This window comes from Mobula hypostoma, chromosome 3 (assembly GCF_963921235.1).
Source record: "Mobula hypostoma chromosome 3, sMobHyp1.1, whole genome shotgun sequence".
In the NCBI taxonomy this organism is placed as follows: Eukaryota; Metazoa; Chordata; class Chondrichthyes; order Myliobatiformes; family Myliobatidae; genus Mobula; species Mobula hypostoma.
This window is the reverse complement of record NC_086099.1, coordinates 2,985,919-3,004,952: the sequence shown is the minus strand read 5'-3', so window position 1 is coordinate 3,004,952 and position 19,034 is coordinate 2,985,919. Positions and strand designations below refer to the sequence as shown.

The 19,034-nt window shown below is 49.4% G+C and overlaps 1 protein-coding gene across 3 annotated transcripts in view; it reads right to left on the bottom strand.

Moving 5' to 3' along the window:
- Positions 1-19,034, bottom strand: part of gne (glucosamine (UDP-N-acetyl)-2-epimerase/N-acetylmannosamine kinase) — a 138,261-nt gene that overhangs the window by 67,721 nt on the left and 51,506 nt on the right. For 2 of the 3 annotated variants that reach the window (XM_063042567.1, XM_063042568.1), the window contains exon 4: positions 15,559-15,711. The exons of the other annotated variant lie outside the window; for it this stretch is intronic. In XM_063042567.1, the coding sequence (XP_062898637.1) occupies positions 15,559-15,711 (153 nt within the window). The remainder of the gene's footprint in view (positions 1-15,558; positions 15,712-19,034) is intronic. 3 annotated transcript variants of the gene reach the window in all.

Here is a 19,034-nt window from a genome sequence, read left to right as displayed (position 1 = left end):
TGATCGGGAGACGGCAGTCTAAAAAAGGCACTGATCGGGAGACGGCAGTCTAAGGATGTACTGATCGGGAGACGGCAGTCCAAGGATGTACTGATCGGCAGACGGCAGTCTAAGGATGTACTGATCGGCAGACGGCAGTCTAAGGATGTACTGATCGGGAGACGGCAGTCTAAGGATGTACTGATCGGGAGACGGCAGTCTAAGGATGTACTGATCGGGAGACGGCAGTCTAAGGATGTACTGATCGGGAGACGGCAGTCCAAGGATGTACTGATCGGCAGACGGCAGTCCAAGGATGTACTGATCGGCAGACGGCAGTCTAAGGATGTACTGATCGGCAGACGGCAGTCTAAGGATGTACTGATCGGGAGAGGGCAGTCTAAAAAAGGCACTGATCGGGAGAGGGCAGTCTAAGGATGTACTGATCGGGAGACGGCAGTCCAAGGATGTACTGATCGGCAGACGGCAGTCCAAGGATGTACTGATCGGCAGACGGCAGTCTAAGGATGTACTGATCGGGAGACGGCAGTCTAAGGATGTACTGATCGGGAGACGGCAGTCCAAGGATGTACTGATCGGGAGACGGCAGTCCAAGGATGTACTGATCGGGAGACGGCAGTCCAAGGATGTACTGATCGGCAGACGGCAGTCCAAGGATGTACTGATCGGCAGACGGCAGTCCAAGGATGTAGTGATCGGCAGACGGCAGTCCAAGGATGTACTGATCGGGAGACGGCAGTCCAAGGATGTACTGATCGGGAGACGGCAGTCCAAGGATGTACTGATCGGGAGACGGCAGTCCAAGGATGTACTGATCGGGAGACGGCAGTCTAAGGATGTACTGATCGGGAGACGGCAGTCTAAGGATGTACTGATCGGGAGACGGCAGTCCAAGGATGTACTGATCGGGAGACGGCAGTCCAAGGATGTACTGATCGGGAGACGGCAGTCCAAGGATGTACTGATCGGGAGACGGCAGTCCAAGGATGTACTGATCGGGAGACGGCAGTCCAAGGATGTACTGATCGGGAGACGGCAGCAGATGGCAAGGCATCCAAGGATGTACTGTACTGATCTGGGAGACGGCAGTCCAAGGATGTACTGATCCAGGGATGAAGACGGCAGTCCAAGGATGTACTGATCGGCAGACGGCAGTCCAAGGATGTACTGATCGGCAGACGGCAGTCCAAGGATGTAACGGCAGTCGAAGGATGTACTGATCGGGAGACGGCAGTCCAAGGATGTACTGATCGGGAGACGGCAGTCCAAGGATGTACTGATCGGGAGACGGCAGTCCAAGGATGTACTGATCGGCAGACGGCAGTCTAAGGATGTACTGATCGGCAGACGGCAGTCTAAGGATGTACTGATCGGGAGACGGCAGTCCAAGGATGTACTGATCGGGAGACGGCAGTCCAAGGATGTACTGATCGGGAGACGGCAGTCCAAGGATGTACTGATCGGGAGACGGCAGTCCAAGGATGTACTGATCGGGAGACGGCAGTCCAAGGATGTACTGATCGGGAGACGGCAGTCTAAGGATGTACTGATCGGGAGACGGCAGTCTAAGGATGTACTGATCGGGAGACGGCAGTCCAAGGATGTACTGATCGGGAGACGGCAGTCTAAGGATGTACTGATCGGGAGACGGCAGTCCAAGGATGTACTGATCGGGAGACGGCAGTCCAAGGATGTACTGTACTGATCGGGAGACGGCAGTCCAAGGATGTACTGATCGGCAGACGGCAGTCCAAGGATGTACTGATCGGCAGACGGCAGTCTAAGGATGTACTGATCGGGAGACGGCAGTCTAAGGATGTACTGATCGGGAGACGGCAGTCCAAGGATGTACTGATCGGGAGACGGCAGTCCAAGGATGTACTGATCGGGAGACGGCAGTCCAAGGATGTACTGATCGGCAGACGGCAGTCCAAGGATGTACTGATCGGCAGACGGCAGTCCAAGGATGTAGTGATCGGCAGACGGCAGTCCAAGGATGTACTGATCGGGAGACGGCAGTCCAAGGATGTACTGATCGGGAGACGGCAGTCCAAGGATGTACTGATCGGGAGACGGCAGTCCAAGGATGTACTGATCGGGAGACGGCAGTCTAAGGATGTACTGATCGGGAGACGGCAGTCTAAGGATGTACTGATCGGGAGACGGCAGTCCAAGGATGTACTGATCGGGAGACGGCAGTCCAAGGATGTACTGATCGGGAGACGGCAGTCCAAGGATGTACTGATCGGGAGACGGCAGTCCAAGGATGTACTGATCGGGAGACGGCAGTCCAAGGATGTACTGATCGGCAGACGGCAGTCCAAGGATGTACTGATCGGCAGACGGCAGTCCAAGGATGTACTGATCGGCAGACGGCAGTCCAAGGATGTACTGATCGGCAGACGGCAGTCCAAGGATGTACTGATCGGGAGACGGCAGTCCAAGGATGTACTGATCGGCAGACGGCAGTCTAAGGATGTACTGATCGGCAGACGGCAGTCTAAGGATGTACTGATCGGCAGACGGCAGTCTAAGGATGTACTGATCGGGAGACGGCAGTCCAAGGATGTACTGATCGGGAGACGGCAGTCTAAGGATGTACTGATCGGGAGACGGCAGTTTAAGGATGTACTGATCGGGAGACGGCAGTCTAAGGATGTACTGATCGGGAGACGGCAGTCTAAGGATGTACTGATCGGGAGACGGCAGTCCAAGGATGTACTGATCGGGAGACGGCAGTCTAAGGATGTACTGATCGGGAGACGGCAGTCTAAGGATGTACTGATCGGGAGACGGCAGTCCAAGGATGTACTGATCGGGAGACGGCAGTCCAAGGATGTACTGATCCGGAGACGGCAGTCCAAGGATGTACTGATCCGGAGACGGCAGTCCAAGGATGTACTGATCGGGAGACGGCAGTCCAAGGATGTACTGATCGGGAGACGGCAGTCCAAGGATGTACTGATCGGCAGACGGCAGTCTAAGGATGTACTGATCGGCAGACGGCAGTCTAAGGATGTACTGATCGGCAGACGGCAGTCTAAGGATGTACTGATCGGCAGACGGCAGTCTAAGGATGTACTGATCGGCAGACGGCAGTCTAAGGATGTACTGATCGGGAGACGGCAGTCCAAGGATGTACTGATCGGGAGACGGCAGTCTAAGGATGTACTGATCGGCAGACGGCAGTCCAAGGATGTACTGATCGGGAGACGGCAGTCCAAGGATGTACTGATCGGGAGACGGCAGTCCAAGGATGTACTGATCGGGAGACGGCAGTCCAAGGATGTACTGATCGGGAGACGGCAGTCCAAGGATGTACTGATCGGGAGACGGCAGTCCAAGGATGTACTGATCGGGAGACGGCAGTCCAAGGATGTACTGATCGGGAGACGGCAGTCCAAGGATGTACTGATCGGCAGACGGCAGTCCAAGGATGTACTGATCGGCAGACGGCAGTCCAAGGATGTACTGATCGGCAGACGGCAGTCCAAGGATGTACTGATCGGCAGACGGCAGTCCAAGGATGTACTGATCGGCAGACGGCAGTCCAAGGATGTACTGATCGGCAGACGGCAGTCCAAGGATGTACTGATCGGCAGACGGCAGTCTAAGGATGTACTGATCGGCAGACGGCAGTCTAAGGATGTACTGATCGGCAGACGGCAGTCTAAGGATGTACTGATCGGCAGACGGCAGTCCAAGGATGTACTGATCGGCAGACGGCAGTCCAAGGATGTACTGATCGGGAGACGGCAGTCCAAGGATGTACTGATCGGGAGACGGCAGTCCAAGGATGTACTGATCGGGAGACGGCAGTCCAAGGATGTACTGATCGGGAGACGGCAGTCCAAGGATGTACTGATCGGGAGACGGCAGTCCAAGGATGTACTGATCGGGAGACGGCAGTCCAAGGATGTACTGATCGGGAGACGGCAGTCCAAGGATGTACTGATCGGGAGACGGCAGTCCAAGGATGTACTGATCGGGAGACGGCAGTCCAAGGATGTACTGATCGGGAGACGGCAGTCCAAGGATGTACTGATCGGCAGACGGCAGTCCAAGGATGTACTGATCGGCAGACGGCAGTCCAAGGATGTACTGATCGGCAGACGGCGGTCCAAGGATGTACTGATCGGGAGACGGCGGTCCAAGGATGTACTGATCGGGAGACGGCGGTCCAAGGATGTACTGATCGGGAGACGGCGGTCCAAGGATGTACTGATCGGGAGACGGCGGTCCAAGGATGTACTGATCGGGAGACGGCGGTCCAAGGATGTACTGATCGGGAGACGGCGGTCCAAGGATGTACTGATCGGGAGACGGCGGTCCAAGGATGTACTGATCGGGAGACGGCGGTCCAAGGATGTACTGATCGGGAGACGGCGGTCCAAGGATGTACTGATCGGGAGACGGCGGTCCAAGGATGTACTGATCGGGAGACGGCAGTCTAAGGATGTACTGATCGGGAGACGGCAGTCCAAGGATGTACTGATCGGGAGACGGCAGTCGAAGGATGTACTGATCGGGAGACGGCAGTCCAAGGATGTACTGATCGGGAGACGGCAGTCCAAGGATGTACTGATCGGGAGACGGCAGTCCAAGGATGTACTGATCGGCAGACGGCAGTCTAAGGATGTACTGATCGGCAGACGGCAGTCCAAGGATGTACTGATCGGCAGACGGCAGTCCAAGGATGTACTGATCGGCAGACGGCAGTCCAAGGATGTACTGATCGGCAGACGGCAGTCCAAGGATGTACTGATCGGGAGACGGCAGTCCAAGGATGTACTGATCGGGAGACGGCAGTCCAAGGATGTACTGATCGGGAGACGGCAGTCTAAGGATGTACTGATCGGGAGACGGCAGTCTAAGGATGTACTGATCGGGAGACGGCAGTCCAAGGATGTACTGATCGGGAGACGGCAGTCCAAGGATGTACTGATCGGGAGACGGCAGTCCAAGGATGTACTGATCGGGAGACGGCAGTCCAAGGATGTACTGATCGGGAGACGGCAGTCTAAGGAAGCACTGATGGGGAAATGGCAGTGTAAGAAAGGTATTGACCAGGAGAAGACAGTGTAAGGAAGGCACTGATCTGGAGACTGGAGATACCCTCCAAAACCCAAGGAAGGTATTGATCAGGAGACTGCGCCTAATGAAGGGACTGAACAGCAGACTAATAAAGGTATTGATTGGGGACAGAAGTCTAAGGTATTGATTTGGAGATGGCAGTCTAAGGAAAGCATTGATCAGGATAGTAAAAGTTCTTTCAAGTATGTAAAAAATAAAAGAGAGATGAGAGTGCATATAGGACCGCTAGAAAATGAGGCAGGAAAAATAATAATAATGGAGGACAAGAAGATGGCTGCTGAACTAAATGAGTTTTTTTTGCATCAGTCTTCACTGTGGAAGACACCAGCAGTGTGCCTAATGTTGTAGTGTGTGAAGAAAGAGAAGTGGGTGCAGTTATTATAAGAGAGAAGATGCTCAAAAATCTGAAAGACCTAAAGGTACATAAGTCACCTGGACCAGAGGAACTGCACCTTAGGGTTCTGAAAGAGGTAGCGTTAGAGATAGTGGTGGCATTAGAAATGATCTTTCAAAAATCACTGGACTCTGGCATAGTGCCAGAGGACTGGGAATTGCAAATGTCACTCCACTGTTTAAGAAAGGAGGAAGACAGCAGAAAGTAAATTATAGACCAGTTAGCCCGACCTCAGTGATTGGGAAGATGTTAGAGTCAATTGTTAAGGATGAGCTGATGGAGTACTTGGCGACACAGGACAAGATAGTACCAAGTCAGCATGGTTTCCTTCAGGGAAAATCCTGCTTGACGAACCTGTTGGAATTCTTTGAAGAGATTACAAGTAGGATAGATACAGGGGATGCAGTGGATGTTGTATATTTGGATTTTCAGAAGGCCTTTGACAAGGTGCCACACATGAGGCTGCTTACCAAGTTAACAGCCCATGGTATTACAGGAAAGTTACGAACATGGTTAGAGCATTGGCTGATTGGTAGGAGGCAGTGAGTGGGAATAAAAGGATCCTTTCTGGTTAGCTGCCAGTGACTAGTGTTGTTCCGCAGGGGTCGGTGTAGGGACCACTTCATTTTATGCTGTATATAAATGATTTTGTTGATGGAATAGATGGGTTTGTTGCCAAGTTTGCAGATGATACGAAGATTGGTGGAGAGGCATGCAGTGTGCAAAAGGACTTAGACAGATTAGGAGAATGGGCAAGAAAGTGGCAAATGAAATACAATGTTGGAAAATGCCTGGTCATACACTTTGGTCTGTCTGTCTGTCTAGGTACCATATCTGATGCGGACTTTGGTGATACTTTGGTAGTAGAAATAAATCTGTGGACTATTTTCTAAACCGGGAGAAAATCCAAAAATCTGAGGTGCAAAGGAACTTGGGAGTCTTTGTGCAGAACACCCTGAAGGTACTTGCAGGTTGAATCGGTGGTGAGGAAGGCAAATGCCATGTTAGCATTCATTTCCAAGAGGTCTAGAATACAAGAGCAAGGATGTGATGCTGAGGCTTTATAAGGCACTGAGTATTGTGAACAGTTTTGGGCCCTTCATCTTAGAAAAGATGTGCTGGCATTGGAGAGGGTCCAGAGGAGGTTCACAAGGATGATTCCAGGAACGAAAGGGTTATCATACAGGGAACGTTTGATGGCTCTGGGTTTGTACCCAATGGAATTTAGAAGGATGAGGGGAGATCTCATTGAAATCTTTCGAATGTTGAATGACCTAGAAAAGCAGATGTGGAAAGGATGTTTCCCATGGTGGGAGAGTCTAGGACAAGAGGGCAGAGCCTCAGAATAGAGGTGCACCCTTTCAAAACAGAAAAGCTGAGAAATTTCTTTAGGCAAAGGGTGGTGAATTTGAATTGGTTACTACGTGCAGCTGTGGAAGCCAGGTTGTTGGGTGTATTTAAGGCAGAGATTGATAGGTTCTTGATTGGACATGGCATCAAAGGTTACAGGAAGGCCAGGAACTGGGGTTGAGCAGGAGATAGAAAAAAGGATCATCCGTGATTGAATGGCGGAGCAGACTCAATGGGCCAGATGGCCTAATTCTGTTCCTATGTCTTGTGGTCTTATGGAGATGGCAATCTAAAGAAGGCATTCATCGGGAGATGGCAATCGAAGGAAGGCATTCATCGGCAGCCTCCTAAGGACGGCCGTGATCGGCAGGCGGCAGCCTAAGGAACAAAGGCCATGATCTGGAGATGGCAGTCTAATGAAGATATCGATCAGGAGATTGCAGTGTAAGCAAGGTACTGATCAGGAGACAGCAGTCTAAGGAAGGAATTGATCAGGGGATGGCATGAGATGGCAGTCAAAGGTATTGATGAGATGGCAATTGGAACACAAGAGAGAGCCAGCAACATACAGTAAACAAACTACAAGATATTCTGAAGTAAAAAGCAAAAGATATTTTTAAATTAACGTGGGTCTCTACACACTGAGACAGGAGAAATTATATAAGAAAGAACAACAAATAAACACATCTGCTATGTTCATATGACATGGTAAACACTATAACCAGGTGTGGGCAAAGATATCAACATGATTAAAGATGTACAGTTGCAAGAAAAAGTATGTGAACCCTTTGCAATTACCTGGCTTCCTGCATTAATTACTCATAATCTGATCTTCATCGAAGTCACAATAATAGATAAATACAATCTGCCTCGGCTATTAACACACAAACATACAGAAGCAGGACCTCCGGGGTAGTAATTTTTGGACTGCTGTCTGTGCCATGCATCAGTGAGGGTAGAAACAGGACGATTTGGCAGATAAATGCGTGGCTGAGAAGATGGTGCAAGGGGCAGGGCTTCAGGCTCTTGGATCATTGGGATCTCTTCTGGGGGAGGTATGAAATGTACAAAAATTACAGGTTGCACCTGAACCCCAGGGGGACCAATGTTCTTGCGGGCAGGTTTGTTTGAGCTGTTGGGGGAGGGTTTAAACTAACTTGGTGGGGGGAGCGGGGTGTTGGGAACCAGAGTGAAGGGACTCAGGAAAGGACGTATGGTAAAAAAGTAAAGATAGCGCGCAGTCCGATTGTCAGGAAGGGCAGGCAGGTGATGGGATTTAGTTGCAGCCAACAGGCTGAGTATCAAATCATCAGGGATGCAGAATCAGAAAGGATAGCAAATATGGTACTCAAGGCCATAGTAAATTGGCAGTGATGTCAGCAGAGTAGCAATGGTGTGTGTTCTGGGAAAAATGAGGAAGGTGCAGAACATGTGAATTCCAAAAATGAAGAAATACTCAAACAGTAAAATAGTACAACTGTGGCTGACAAACGAAGTCAGATCTATTGTAAAAGCAAAAGAAAGGGCATACAACAAAGCAAAAATTAGTGGGAAGATAGAGGATTGGGAAGTTTTTAAAAACCTATAGAGAACAACTAAAAAACATCATTAGAAAAGATTAAATATGAAAACAAGCTGGCAAATAATATCAAAGTGGATAGTAACAGTTTTTTCAAGTATGTTAAAAATAAAAGAGAAATGAGAGTAGATATAGAACCGCTAGAAAATGAGGCAGGAGAAATAATAACGGGGTACAAGGAGTTGGCTGATGAACTAAATGAATATTTTGCGTCAGTCTTCACTGTGGAAGACACTAGCAGTATGCCTGATGTAATATGTGAAGGAAGAGAAGTGGGTGCAGTTACTGTCACAAGAGAGAAGGTGCTCAAAAAGCTGAAAGACCTAAAGGTACAGAAGTCACCCAGAGCAGAGGAAGTACACTCTAGAGTTCTGAAAGAGGTAGCGTTAGAGATTGTGGTGGTAAAGTACGACCTTTCAAAAATCATTTCACCCTGGTATGGTGCCAGAGGACTGAAAAATAGCAAATGTCACACCACTCTTTAAGAAAGGAGAAAGGCAGCAGAAAGTAAATTATAGACCAGTTCGCCTGACCTCAGTGGCTGGGAAGGTGTTAGGGTCAATTGTTAAGGATGAGGTGATGGAGTACTTGGTGACTCAAGACAAGATAGTACAAAGTCAGCATGGTTTCCTTCAGGGAAGCTCCTGCCTGACAAACCTGTAGGAATTCTTTGGATCAATGGATCTGGGGCTGAGAGGGTAAACAGCTTTAAGTTCCTCGGCATCCACATCACCGAGGACCTCACGTGGTCTGTACACACCAGCTGTGTAGTGAAAAAGGCACAACCGCGTCTATTTCACCTCAGACGGTTGAGGAAGTTTGATATTGGCCCCGGAATCCTAAGAACTTTCTACAGGGGCACAATTGAGAGCATCCTGACTGGCTGCATCACTGCCTGATATGGGAACTGTACCTCCCTTAATCACAGGACCCTGCAGAGAGTGGTGTGGACAGCCCAGCACATCTGTAGTTGTGAACTTCCCATGATTCAGGACATTTACAAGTCACCCCAATGCTACCATCCGGGAAGCGGTACAGCAGCATAAAAGCCAGAACCAACAGGCTCCGGGACAGCTTCTTCCACCAGGCCATCAGACTGATTAACTTACAGTAATTTGCGTAGACTCTATACTACACCGACTGCTCTATTGATTATAAATTATTATGATTACACATTTAGATGGAGATGTAACGTGAAGATTTTTACTCATGTATGTGAAGGATGTAAGAAATAAAGTCAATTCAATTCAACACAACATCAGGCATACTGCTAGTGTTTTCCACAGTGAAGATTGACACAAAATACTCATTTAGTTCATCAGTCATCTCCTTATCCCGTTATTATTTCTCCAGCCTCATTTTCTAGTTGTCCTCTAACCACTCTCATTTTTCTATTATTTTTAACATACTTGAAAAAATTTTTACTATCAACTTTGATATGATTTGCCAGCTTGCTTTCATATTTCATCTTTTCCCTCCTAATGATCTTTTTAGTTGCTCTCTGTAGGTTTTTAAAAACTTCCCAATCCTCTATCTCCCCACCAATTTTTGCTTTGTTGTATGCCCTTTCTTTTGCTTTTACAATAGCTTTGACTTCCCTTGTCAGCCAGAGTTGTACTATTTTACTGTTTGAGTATTTCTTCATTTTTGGAATTCACATGTCCTGCAGCTTCCTCATTTTTCACAGAAACACACACCATTGCTGCCCTGCTGTCATCCCTGCCAGCAGCTCCTTCCAATTTACTCTGGACAACTCCTCTCATACCACTGTCATTTCCCTTACTGCACTGAAATACTGCTACGTTAAACTTTACTTTCTCCCTATCAAACAGGTAGGATGCAGAAGAACTTAAGACAGATTAGAATGTGCAAGAAAGTGGCAAATGAAATACAATGTTGGAAAATGAATGGTCACGCTCTTTGGTAGTAGAAATAAACGTGCGGACTATTTTCTAAACGGGGAGAAAATCCAGGAATCTGAGATGCAGAGGGACTTGTGCAGAACACCTGAAGGTTAACTTGCAGTTGAGTCGGTGGTGAGGAAGGTAAATGCCATGTTAGCATTCATTTCAAAAGGTCGAGAATACAAGAGCAAAGGTGTTATGCTGAGGCTTTATAAAGCACTGGTGAGGCCTCACCTTGAGTATTGTGAACAGTTTTGGGCCCCTCATCTTAGAAAAGATGTGCTGGCATTGGAGAGGATCCAGAGGAGATTCACAAGGATGATTCCAGGAATGAAAGGTTATCATATGAGGAACTTTTGATGATTCTGGGTCTGTACTCGCCGGGATTCAGAAGGATGAGGGGGGATCTCATTGAAACCTTTCAAATGTTAAGAGACCTCGACAGAGTAGATGTGGAAAGGATGTTTCCCATGGTGGGAGAGTTTAGCACAAGACGGCACAGCCTCAGGATAGAGGGGCGCCCTTTCAAAACAGAGATGCAGAGAAATTTCTTCAGCTGGTGGGTGGTGAATTTGTGGAAGTTGTTGCCACATGCAGCTGTTGGGCCAGGTGGTTAGGTGTACTAAAGGCAGGGATTGATAGGTTCTTGATTGGACATGGCATCAAAGGTTGTAGGGAGAAGGCTGGGAAGTGTGGTGTTCAGGAAGGTTTCCTGACACAATATATAGATAAGCCAGCTGGAGAAGAGACTGTACTTGATCTAGTATTGGGAAATGAACCTGGCCAGGTGTTAGAACTCTCGGTAGCAGAACATTTTGGAGGCAGCGATCACAACACTGTCTCCTGTACCATAGCGCAAACATGAGGAATTCTGCAGATGCTGGAAATTCAAGCAACACATCAAAGTTGATGGTGAACGCAGCAGGCCAGGCAGCATCTCTAAGAAGAGGTACAGTTGACGTTTCGGGCTGAGACCCTTCGTTAGTCCTGACGAAGGGTCTCGGCCCGAAACGTCGACTGTACCTCTTCCTAGAGATGCTGCCTGGCCTGCTGCGTTCACCAGCAACTTTGATGTGTTGCTCCTTTACCATAGTGCTGGAGAGGGATAGGAGCAGACAGTTTGGGAAAACATTTAATTGGGGTACAGGAAAATGTGATGCTATTAGGCAGGAACTGGGGTACATAAATTGGGAGATTTTATTCAGGGAAATGCACGGCAGAAATGTGGCAAATGTTCAGGGAACAGTTACGTGGAGTTCAACAGAGATATGTTCCTTCGAGGTAGGGAAAGGATGGTAGGGTAAAAGAACCATGGTGTACAAGGATTGTAGAAAATCTAGTTAAGAAGAAAAGTTTACTAAAGGTTCAAGAAACTAGGTACTGTTAGAGCTCTAGAAAATTACAAGGGTGCCAGGAAGGAGCTCAAGATTGAAACTGGGAGAACTAGAAGGGGCCAAGAGAAGGCCTTCGTGAACAGGATTAAGGAAAACCCTAAGGCATTCTACAAGTATGTGAAGAGCAAGAGGATGAGCTTTGTGAGAATAGGACCAGTCAGGTTTGATAGTGGAAACATGTGCATGGGGCCAGAGGATGTAGCAGAAGTACTTAATGAATACCAGTGAAAAGGACCTTGGCAATTGTTGGGGTGACTTACAACAGACGGAAACATTTGAGTGCATAGACATTGAGAAAGAGGATGTGCTGAAAAGGTATTAAATTAGATAAGTCGCCGAGACCACACGAGATATACCCCAGGCTACTGTGGGAAGCGAGAGGGGAGATTGCTGAGCCTCTGGCAATGATTGGAGGATTGGAAAGTTGCAAATGTTGTTCCCTTGTTCAAAAAAGGGAGTAGAGATAACCCAGGGAAGTATAGACCAGTGAGTCTTACTTCAGTGGTGGGCAAGTTGTTGAAGAAGATCCTGAGAGGCAGGATTTATGTGCATCTGGAAAGACGTAATCTGATTAGGGATAGTCATCATGGCTTTGTCAAGGGCAGGTCGTGCCTTATGAACCTGATTGCATTCCTTGAGGATGTAACAAAACACACTAATGAAGGTACAGCAGTGGATATAATGTATACGGATTTCAGTAAGATTCTCAATGCAAGGGTCTATCAGAAAGTAATGAGGCATGGGATCCAAGAAGGTCTTGCTTTGTGGATCCAAAATTGGCTTGACTACAGAAGGCATAAGGTGGCTGTAGATGGTTTGTATTCTGCATGGAGGACAGTGACCAGTGGTGTTCTGCAGGGATCTGTTCTGGGAACCTTTCTCTTGTGATTTTTATAAATGACCTGGATGAGGAAGTAGAAGGGTGGGTTAGGAAGCTTGCTGATGACACAAAAGTTGGGGGTGTTGTGGATTGTCTGGAGGGTTGTCAGAGGTTACAGTGTGACATCGATAGGATGCAGAAGTGGGCTGAGAAGATGGACTTTTTTCCCCAGATAAGTGTGAAATGGTTCATTTCGTTCGGTCAAATTTGAAGACAGAACATAATATTAATGGTAAGACTCTTGGCAGTGTGCATGATCAGCAAGATCTCTGGATCCACATCCTTTGGACACTCAAAGCTGCTGTGCAGGTTGACAGTGTTGTTATGCCTTCATCAACCATGGAATTGAGTTCAAGAGCCGTGAGGTAATGTTACAGCTATATAAGACTGTAGTTAGACCCCACTTGGAGTACTGTGTTCAGTTCTGGTCACCGCACTACAGGAAGGATGTGGATACCATAGAAAGGGTGCAGAGGAAATTTACAAGGATGTTACCTGGATTAGGGAGCATGCCTTATGAGAATAGGTTGAGTGAACTTAGCCTTTTCTCCTTGGAACAACAGATGGTGAGAGGTGACCTGATAGAGGTGTACAAGATGATGAGAGGCATTGATCGTGTGGATAGCCAGAGGCTTTTTCCCAGGGCTGAAATAGCTAACACGAAGGAGCATAGTTTTAAAGTACTCGGAAGTAGGTACAGGGGGGTGTCAGAGGCAAGTTTTTCACACAGAGTGGTGGGTGTGTGGAATGCACTGCCAGCGACGGTGGCAGAGGTGGATACAATAGGGTCTTTTAAGAGACTCTCAGATAGATACTTGGAGTTTAGAAAAATGGAAGGCTATGCGGTGAGGAAATTCTAGCAGCTTCTAGAGTAGGTTATATGGTCAGCACAACATTGTGGGCCAACGGGCCTGTAATGTGCTGTGAATTCTTTGTTTCTACGTTTCTATAATATTATTGGTTAGGTTACTTTCATATTCCATCTTTATCTTCTAATTACTTTTTTAGTTGCTTACTGTTGGTATTGAAAAGCTTCCCAATCCTCTAATTTCCCATTAATCTTTGCTCTAATATATGCCCTCTCTTTGGCTTTGACTTTTCTTGACAGCCACTGTTGTGTCACCTTTCCTTTAGAATACTTCTTCCTCTCTGGGATGTGTATATCCTGTGCCTTCGATACTGCTTCCAGAAGTTCCAGCCATTACTGCTCTGCCGTCATCCCTGCCAGTGGTCTCTTCCAATCAATTCTGGCCAACTCCTCTCTCATAACCCTGTAAACCCCTTTACTCCACTGTAATACTGATACATCTCCTTCCCAAAACTCAGGGTGAATTCAATCGTATTACGATACCTTCCCCTAAGGGTTCTTCAAACATAAGCTCTCGAATTGACTCTGGTTCATTGCGCAACACTCAATCCAGAATAGCTGATCCCCTAGTGGGCTCCACCACGAGCTGCTCTGAAAAGCCACCTTATAGGCACTTGAGAAATTCTCCCTCCTGTAATCCAGCACCAAGCTGATTTTCCCAATTTACCAGCACATCGAAGTCCCCCCTGACTACTGTAACATTGCCCTTTTGGCATGCATTTTCTATCTCCCATTGTAATTTGTTGGCCACATCATTACTGTTGTATGAGGGTCTGTGTACAACTCCCATCAGGGTTTTTTTAAGCCCTTGCAGTTCCTTAGCTCTATCTACAAACGACTCAACACTTTCTGACTCCACTTTACCTCTTTCTAATGATTAATTTTATTTTTGCCAACAGAGCAATGCCTCCTCCACTCCTTTCAATACAATACAATGTGTATCCTTGGATGCTAAGCTCCCGGCTACAATCTCTCAGTCATGATTCAGTGATGCCTGCAACATCATAGATGCCAATCTGCCAACTATTAGTTTCAGCAGATTGTGTGCGTTTCTATTGTGACTTACTACTACCCCACAATCATCAGGGACTTGAACAAAAGGGGTTAACTACACTCATTTAAGGACTCTGGTTATTTGTTATTTCATGCTCATTATTTATTGCTATTTATTGATTATTTGCATTTGCTCATTTTGTTTACATTAAACAGTACCTGATGTTTACAGTTACTGTTCTATAGATTTGCTAAGTCTGCCACAGAAAAAGAATCATAGGGTTGTGTGTGGTGATACGTATGAACCCTGATAATAAATTTTACTTTGTATTTGAACTTAGATGAAGATCAGTCCACAGTTTATGAGTCTTTAATGTAGAAAACTAGGCAATTGCAAAGGGTTCACAAAGTTTTCCTTGCAACTGTATTGAAGAAATCAGCTTGGTGGAGAAGGGTTTTTCCAGGGTTTTCATGAAAGTGGCCACCAAGAAAGCCTTCTTTCAAAGTTCCACAGTTTGTAGAACTTTCCTTGCAATGGGAAAAGCAAATATATCCAACTAGTGAAGAGAGCAAGAAAGAAAACAGGAATCCGTGGACCCATGTCCTGTTTTAGTAGGAAAGTTGTAACAAAATCAGCAAGTGGGAGGTGGAGGGGGGTGGGAGGTAGAAGTGGGGTGGGGAGGAGGACGGGTGGGAGACGGGGGTGTGGGTGGGGATGAGGGCAGGCGGGAGGTGGTGGGATGGATGAGGGGGCTGGGATGGATGCGGGGGGGCGGGAGATTTGAATGTGGAGGGGGGGTGGGACATGGGGGGGAGGTGGGACATGGGGGGGGAGGTGGGACATGGGGAGTGGGAGGCCGGGGCCGAGGCCGAGGAGGGGGAGTGGGAGGCCGGGGACGAGGCCGAGGAGGGGGAGTATGAGGCTGAGGCTGAGGATGGGGAGTAGGAGGACACGGAGGCAGAGTGGGAGGATGCTGAGTGTGAGGAGGAGGGAGGGGGGAGTGGGAGTGGGAGAGGAAAATGAGAGCAAGAGCTCCTTTAACGGAGGGAGAACATACAGGGGCCAAGAATTAAACACGAAGCTGTGGAATTTTCTGCTCACCTGCATCAATGTTGGGAAACAGGATCAATGTGCGTTTGCCGAATGTTATTAACGCGTCGAGCGTGAGCTCGAACATCTTAATGGAATGTTTAATGTTGGTGGTGACTGGATGCTGTAGAGCCACAATGTACTCTCGAGGTTTCACATCTTCACCTACAAAAGCAGAGCAAGTTCACCATGAACCATTACAAAATCCACAGCAAGCACACAATAGATGCAGTTCCAGAAATTATTTTTAAACATATCCACAATAAGGAAAGTAACCGCATATATTAATGGGATATCGTAGTATATATCTGTTATCAGCTGGTGTCAATCATGAACTACTTATCAATTCAAATGGTAATTTATAAAAATACGAAAAGCAGCATTACAGAACTTAAATCTTGTAGCGGTGTGCCACACACAGCACTAGAATAACCACACGGAGTCGGTGAGTTAGAGTTGCGATGAAAGAGATTTATTCAAACTTCGCGGCCTGCTTTAAAGCCTTCCCGTTCCCGCCCTCCCTGGGGCGGGACTGCTGTGGGGAATGCATATTCCCAGACCCTTTCTGCGCGCGGGATTTTCCCCCTGCTGGTGAAGATGGTCTGGCGCCCTTTTTGGGGCTGGCCCTCTGTCTGAGCGCGCTGTTGTGAGCCGGTTCGTGGGTGCCAGAAAGTGGGTCGCCACATAACCCCCACCCCCCAGAACCGGCGATACCTCCCCCAATGTCCACAGTCTGGATCGGCCTCTGTTTGGGAGGTCTGCCCCTGCGCCGCGGTGCCTGAGCCTGGACCGGCTGCGCCAAGTCCACATGGGCCAGTTTGAGTCGGTCCACCGTGAAAACCTCCTCTCTCCCCCCAATGTCCAGCACGAACGTGGACCCGTTGTTCCTGATCACCTTAAACGGCCCCTCGTAGGGCCGCTGTAGCGGTGCCCGGTGTCCGCCCCGTCATACAAAAAGAAACTCACAGTTCTGCAGGTCTTTGGGTACGCAGGTCGGGCTCTGTCCATGCTGTGAAGTGGGGATGGGGGCCAGGTTACCGAGCCTCTCCCGTAGTCTGTCCAGGACTGCTGTGGGTTCTTCCTCTTGCCCCCTTGGGGCTGGTATGAACTCTCCTGGGACTACCAGGGGTGCGCTGTACACCAACTCGGCCGACGAGGTGTGCAGATCCTCTTTGGGCGCCGTGCGGATTCCGAGCAGGACCCAGGGAAGCTCGTCCACCCAGTTAGGCCCCTCCAGGCGGGCCATGAGAGCCGATTTCAGGTGACGGTGGAAGCGCTCCACTAGTCCGTTCGACTGTGGGTGGTAGGCAGTTGTGTGGTGTAGCTGTGTTCCTAAAAGTCTGGCCATAGCTGACCACAGGCTGGAGGTGAACTGGGCGCCCCTGTCGGAGGTAATGTGGGCCGGTACCCCAAAGCGTGCTACCCAGGTTGCGATCAGTGCTCGGGCGCAGGATTCGGAGGTGGTGTCGCTGAGCGGGACTGCCTCTGGCCATCTGGTGAACCGGTCTATCATAGTTAGGAGGTACCGCGCTCCTCGCGACACTGGCAGGGGCCCCACGATATCCACATGGATGTGGTCGAACCTCCGGCGGGTGGGTTCGAACCGCTGCGGCGGAGCCTTGGTGTGCCGCTGCACCTTGGCCGTTTGGCACTGCATACACGTTTTGGCCCATTCACTGACCTGTTTACGCAGTCCATGCCACACGAAACTGTTGGAGACCAGCCGGACAGTTGTCCTGATGGAGGGGTGCGCTAAGTTGTGAATGGATTCGAACACCCGCCGGCGCCAGGCTGCTGGGACGACGGGGCGGGGTTGGCCGGTAGCTACATCACACAGTAGGGTCCTCTCACCTGGGCCTACGGGGAGGTCTTGGAGCTGCAAACCGGAGACTGCAGTTCTGTAACTGGGGATCTCAGCGTCTGCCTGCTGTTTTCTGCCAGCGCTGCATAGTCCACCCCCTGGGACAGGGCCTGTATGGTAGGTCTGGAAAGTGCATCCGCCACGACGTTGTTCTTTCCAGAGACATGCCAGATGTCTGTCGTGTACTCGGAGATGTAGGACAGATGTCGCTGCTGGCGGGACAACCAGGGGTCGGACACCTTAGTGAACGCAAAGGTAAGCGGTTTGTGGTCTGTGAACGTGGTGAAGGGCCTACCTTCCAAGAAGTACCTGAAATGCCGGATTGCCAGGTATAGTGCCAATAGCTCCCGGTCGAAAGCACTGTATTTGAGTTCGGGTGGTCGTAGGTGTTTGCTGAAGAACGCCAGGGGTTGCCAGCGACCCTCGATGAGTTGTTCCAGCACTCCACCGACTGCTGTGTTGGATGCGTCCACCGTGAGGGCAGTAGGAACGTCCGTTCTGGGGTGCACTAGCATCGCGGCGTTTGCCAAGGCTTCTTTGGTTTTAACGAAAGCGGTTGCGGCCTCTTCGTTCCAGGTAATGTCCTTGCCCTTACCTGACATTGGAGTGAACGGGGGCGCATGGTTCGGGCTGCTGAGGGGAGGAAACGGTGGTAGAAATTCACCATACCCACGAATTCCTGCAGGCCTTTGATTGTGTTGGGTCGGGGGAAGTTGCGGACCACGTCTACCTTGGCGGGCAGCGGGGTTGCCCCGTCTTTAGCAATCCTGTTGCCCAGGAAGTCGATGGTGTCGAGTCCGAACTGGCATTTGGCTGGGTTGATTGTAAGACCGAATTCGCTCAGGCGGGAATAGAGCTGGCGGAGGTGGGACAGATGCTCCTGCCAACTACTGCTGGCTATGAGGATGTCATCCAAATAGATGAATGCAAAGTCCAGGTCGTGTCCCATCGTGTCCATTAGCCGCTGGAAAGTCTGTACGGCATTCGGAGGAATTCGAAAAGTCCGAACGGGGTGATAAGTGCTGTTTTGGGGATGTCGTCCGGATGTACAGGGATTTGATGGTATCCCCGGACGAGGTCCACCTTGGAAAAGATCCTTGCGCCGTGTAGGTTTGCTGCGAAATCTTGAATGTGCGGCACAGGGTAGCGGTCTGGCGTTGTAGCCTCGTTCAGTCTGCGGTAGTCACCGCAAGGTCTCCAGCCCCGCATTGCCTTGGGCACCATGTGCAGGGGGGAGGCCCATGGGCTGTCGGACCGTCGTATGATCCCCAATTCCTCCATCTTCTTGAACTCCTCCTTCTCCAGTCGGAGCTTGTCCGGGGGAAGCCTTCGAGCACGGGCGTGGAGGGGTAGTCCCTGGGTCGGGATGTGGTGCTGTACTCCGTGTCTGGGCATGGCTGTCGTGAACTGCGGTGTCAGTACTGATGGGAAATCGGCCAGGATCCTGGTGAATTCGTCGTCAGACAGCGTGATGGAGTCCGGGTGTGGGGCTGGCAACTGTGCTTCACCCAGGGAGAACGTTTGAAAAGTCTTGGCGTGGACTAATCGCTTCCCTTGCAGGTCGACCAGCAGGCTGTGGGCTCGTAGAAAATCCGCCCCCAGGAGTGGTTGGGCCACGGCGGCCAGT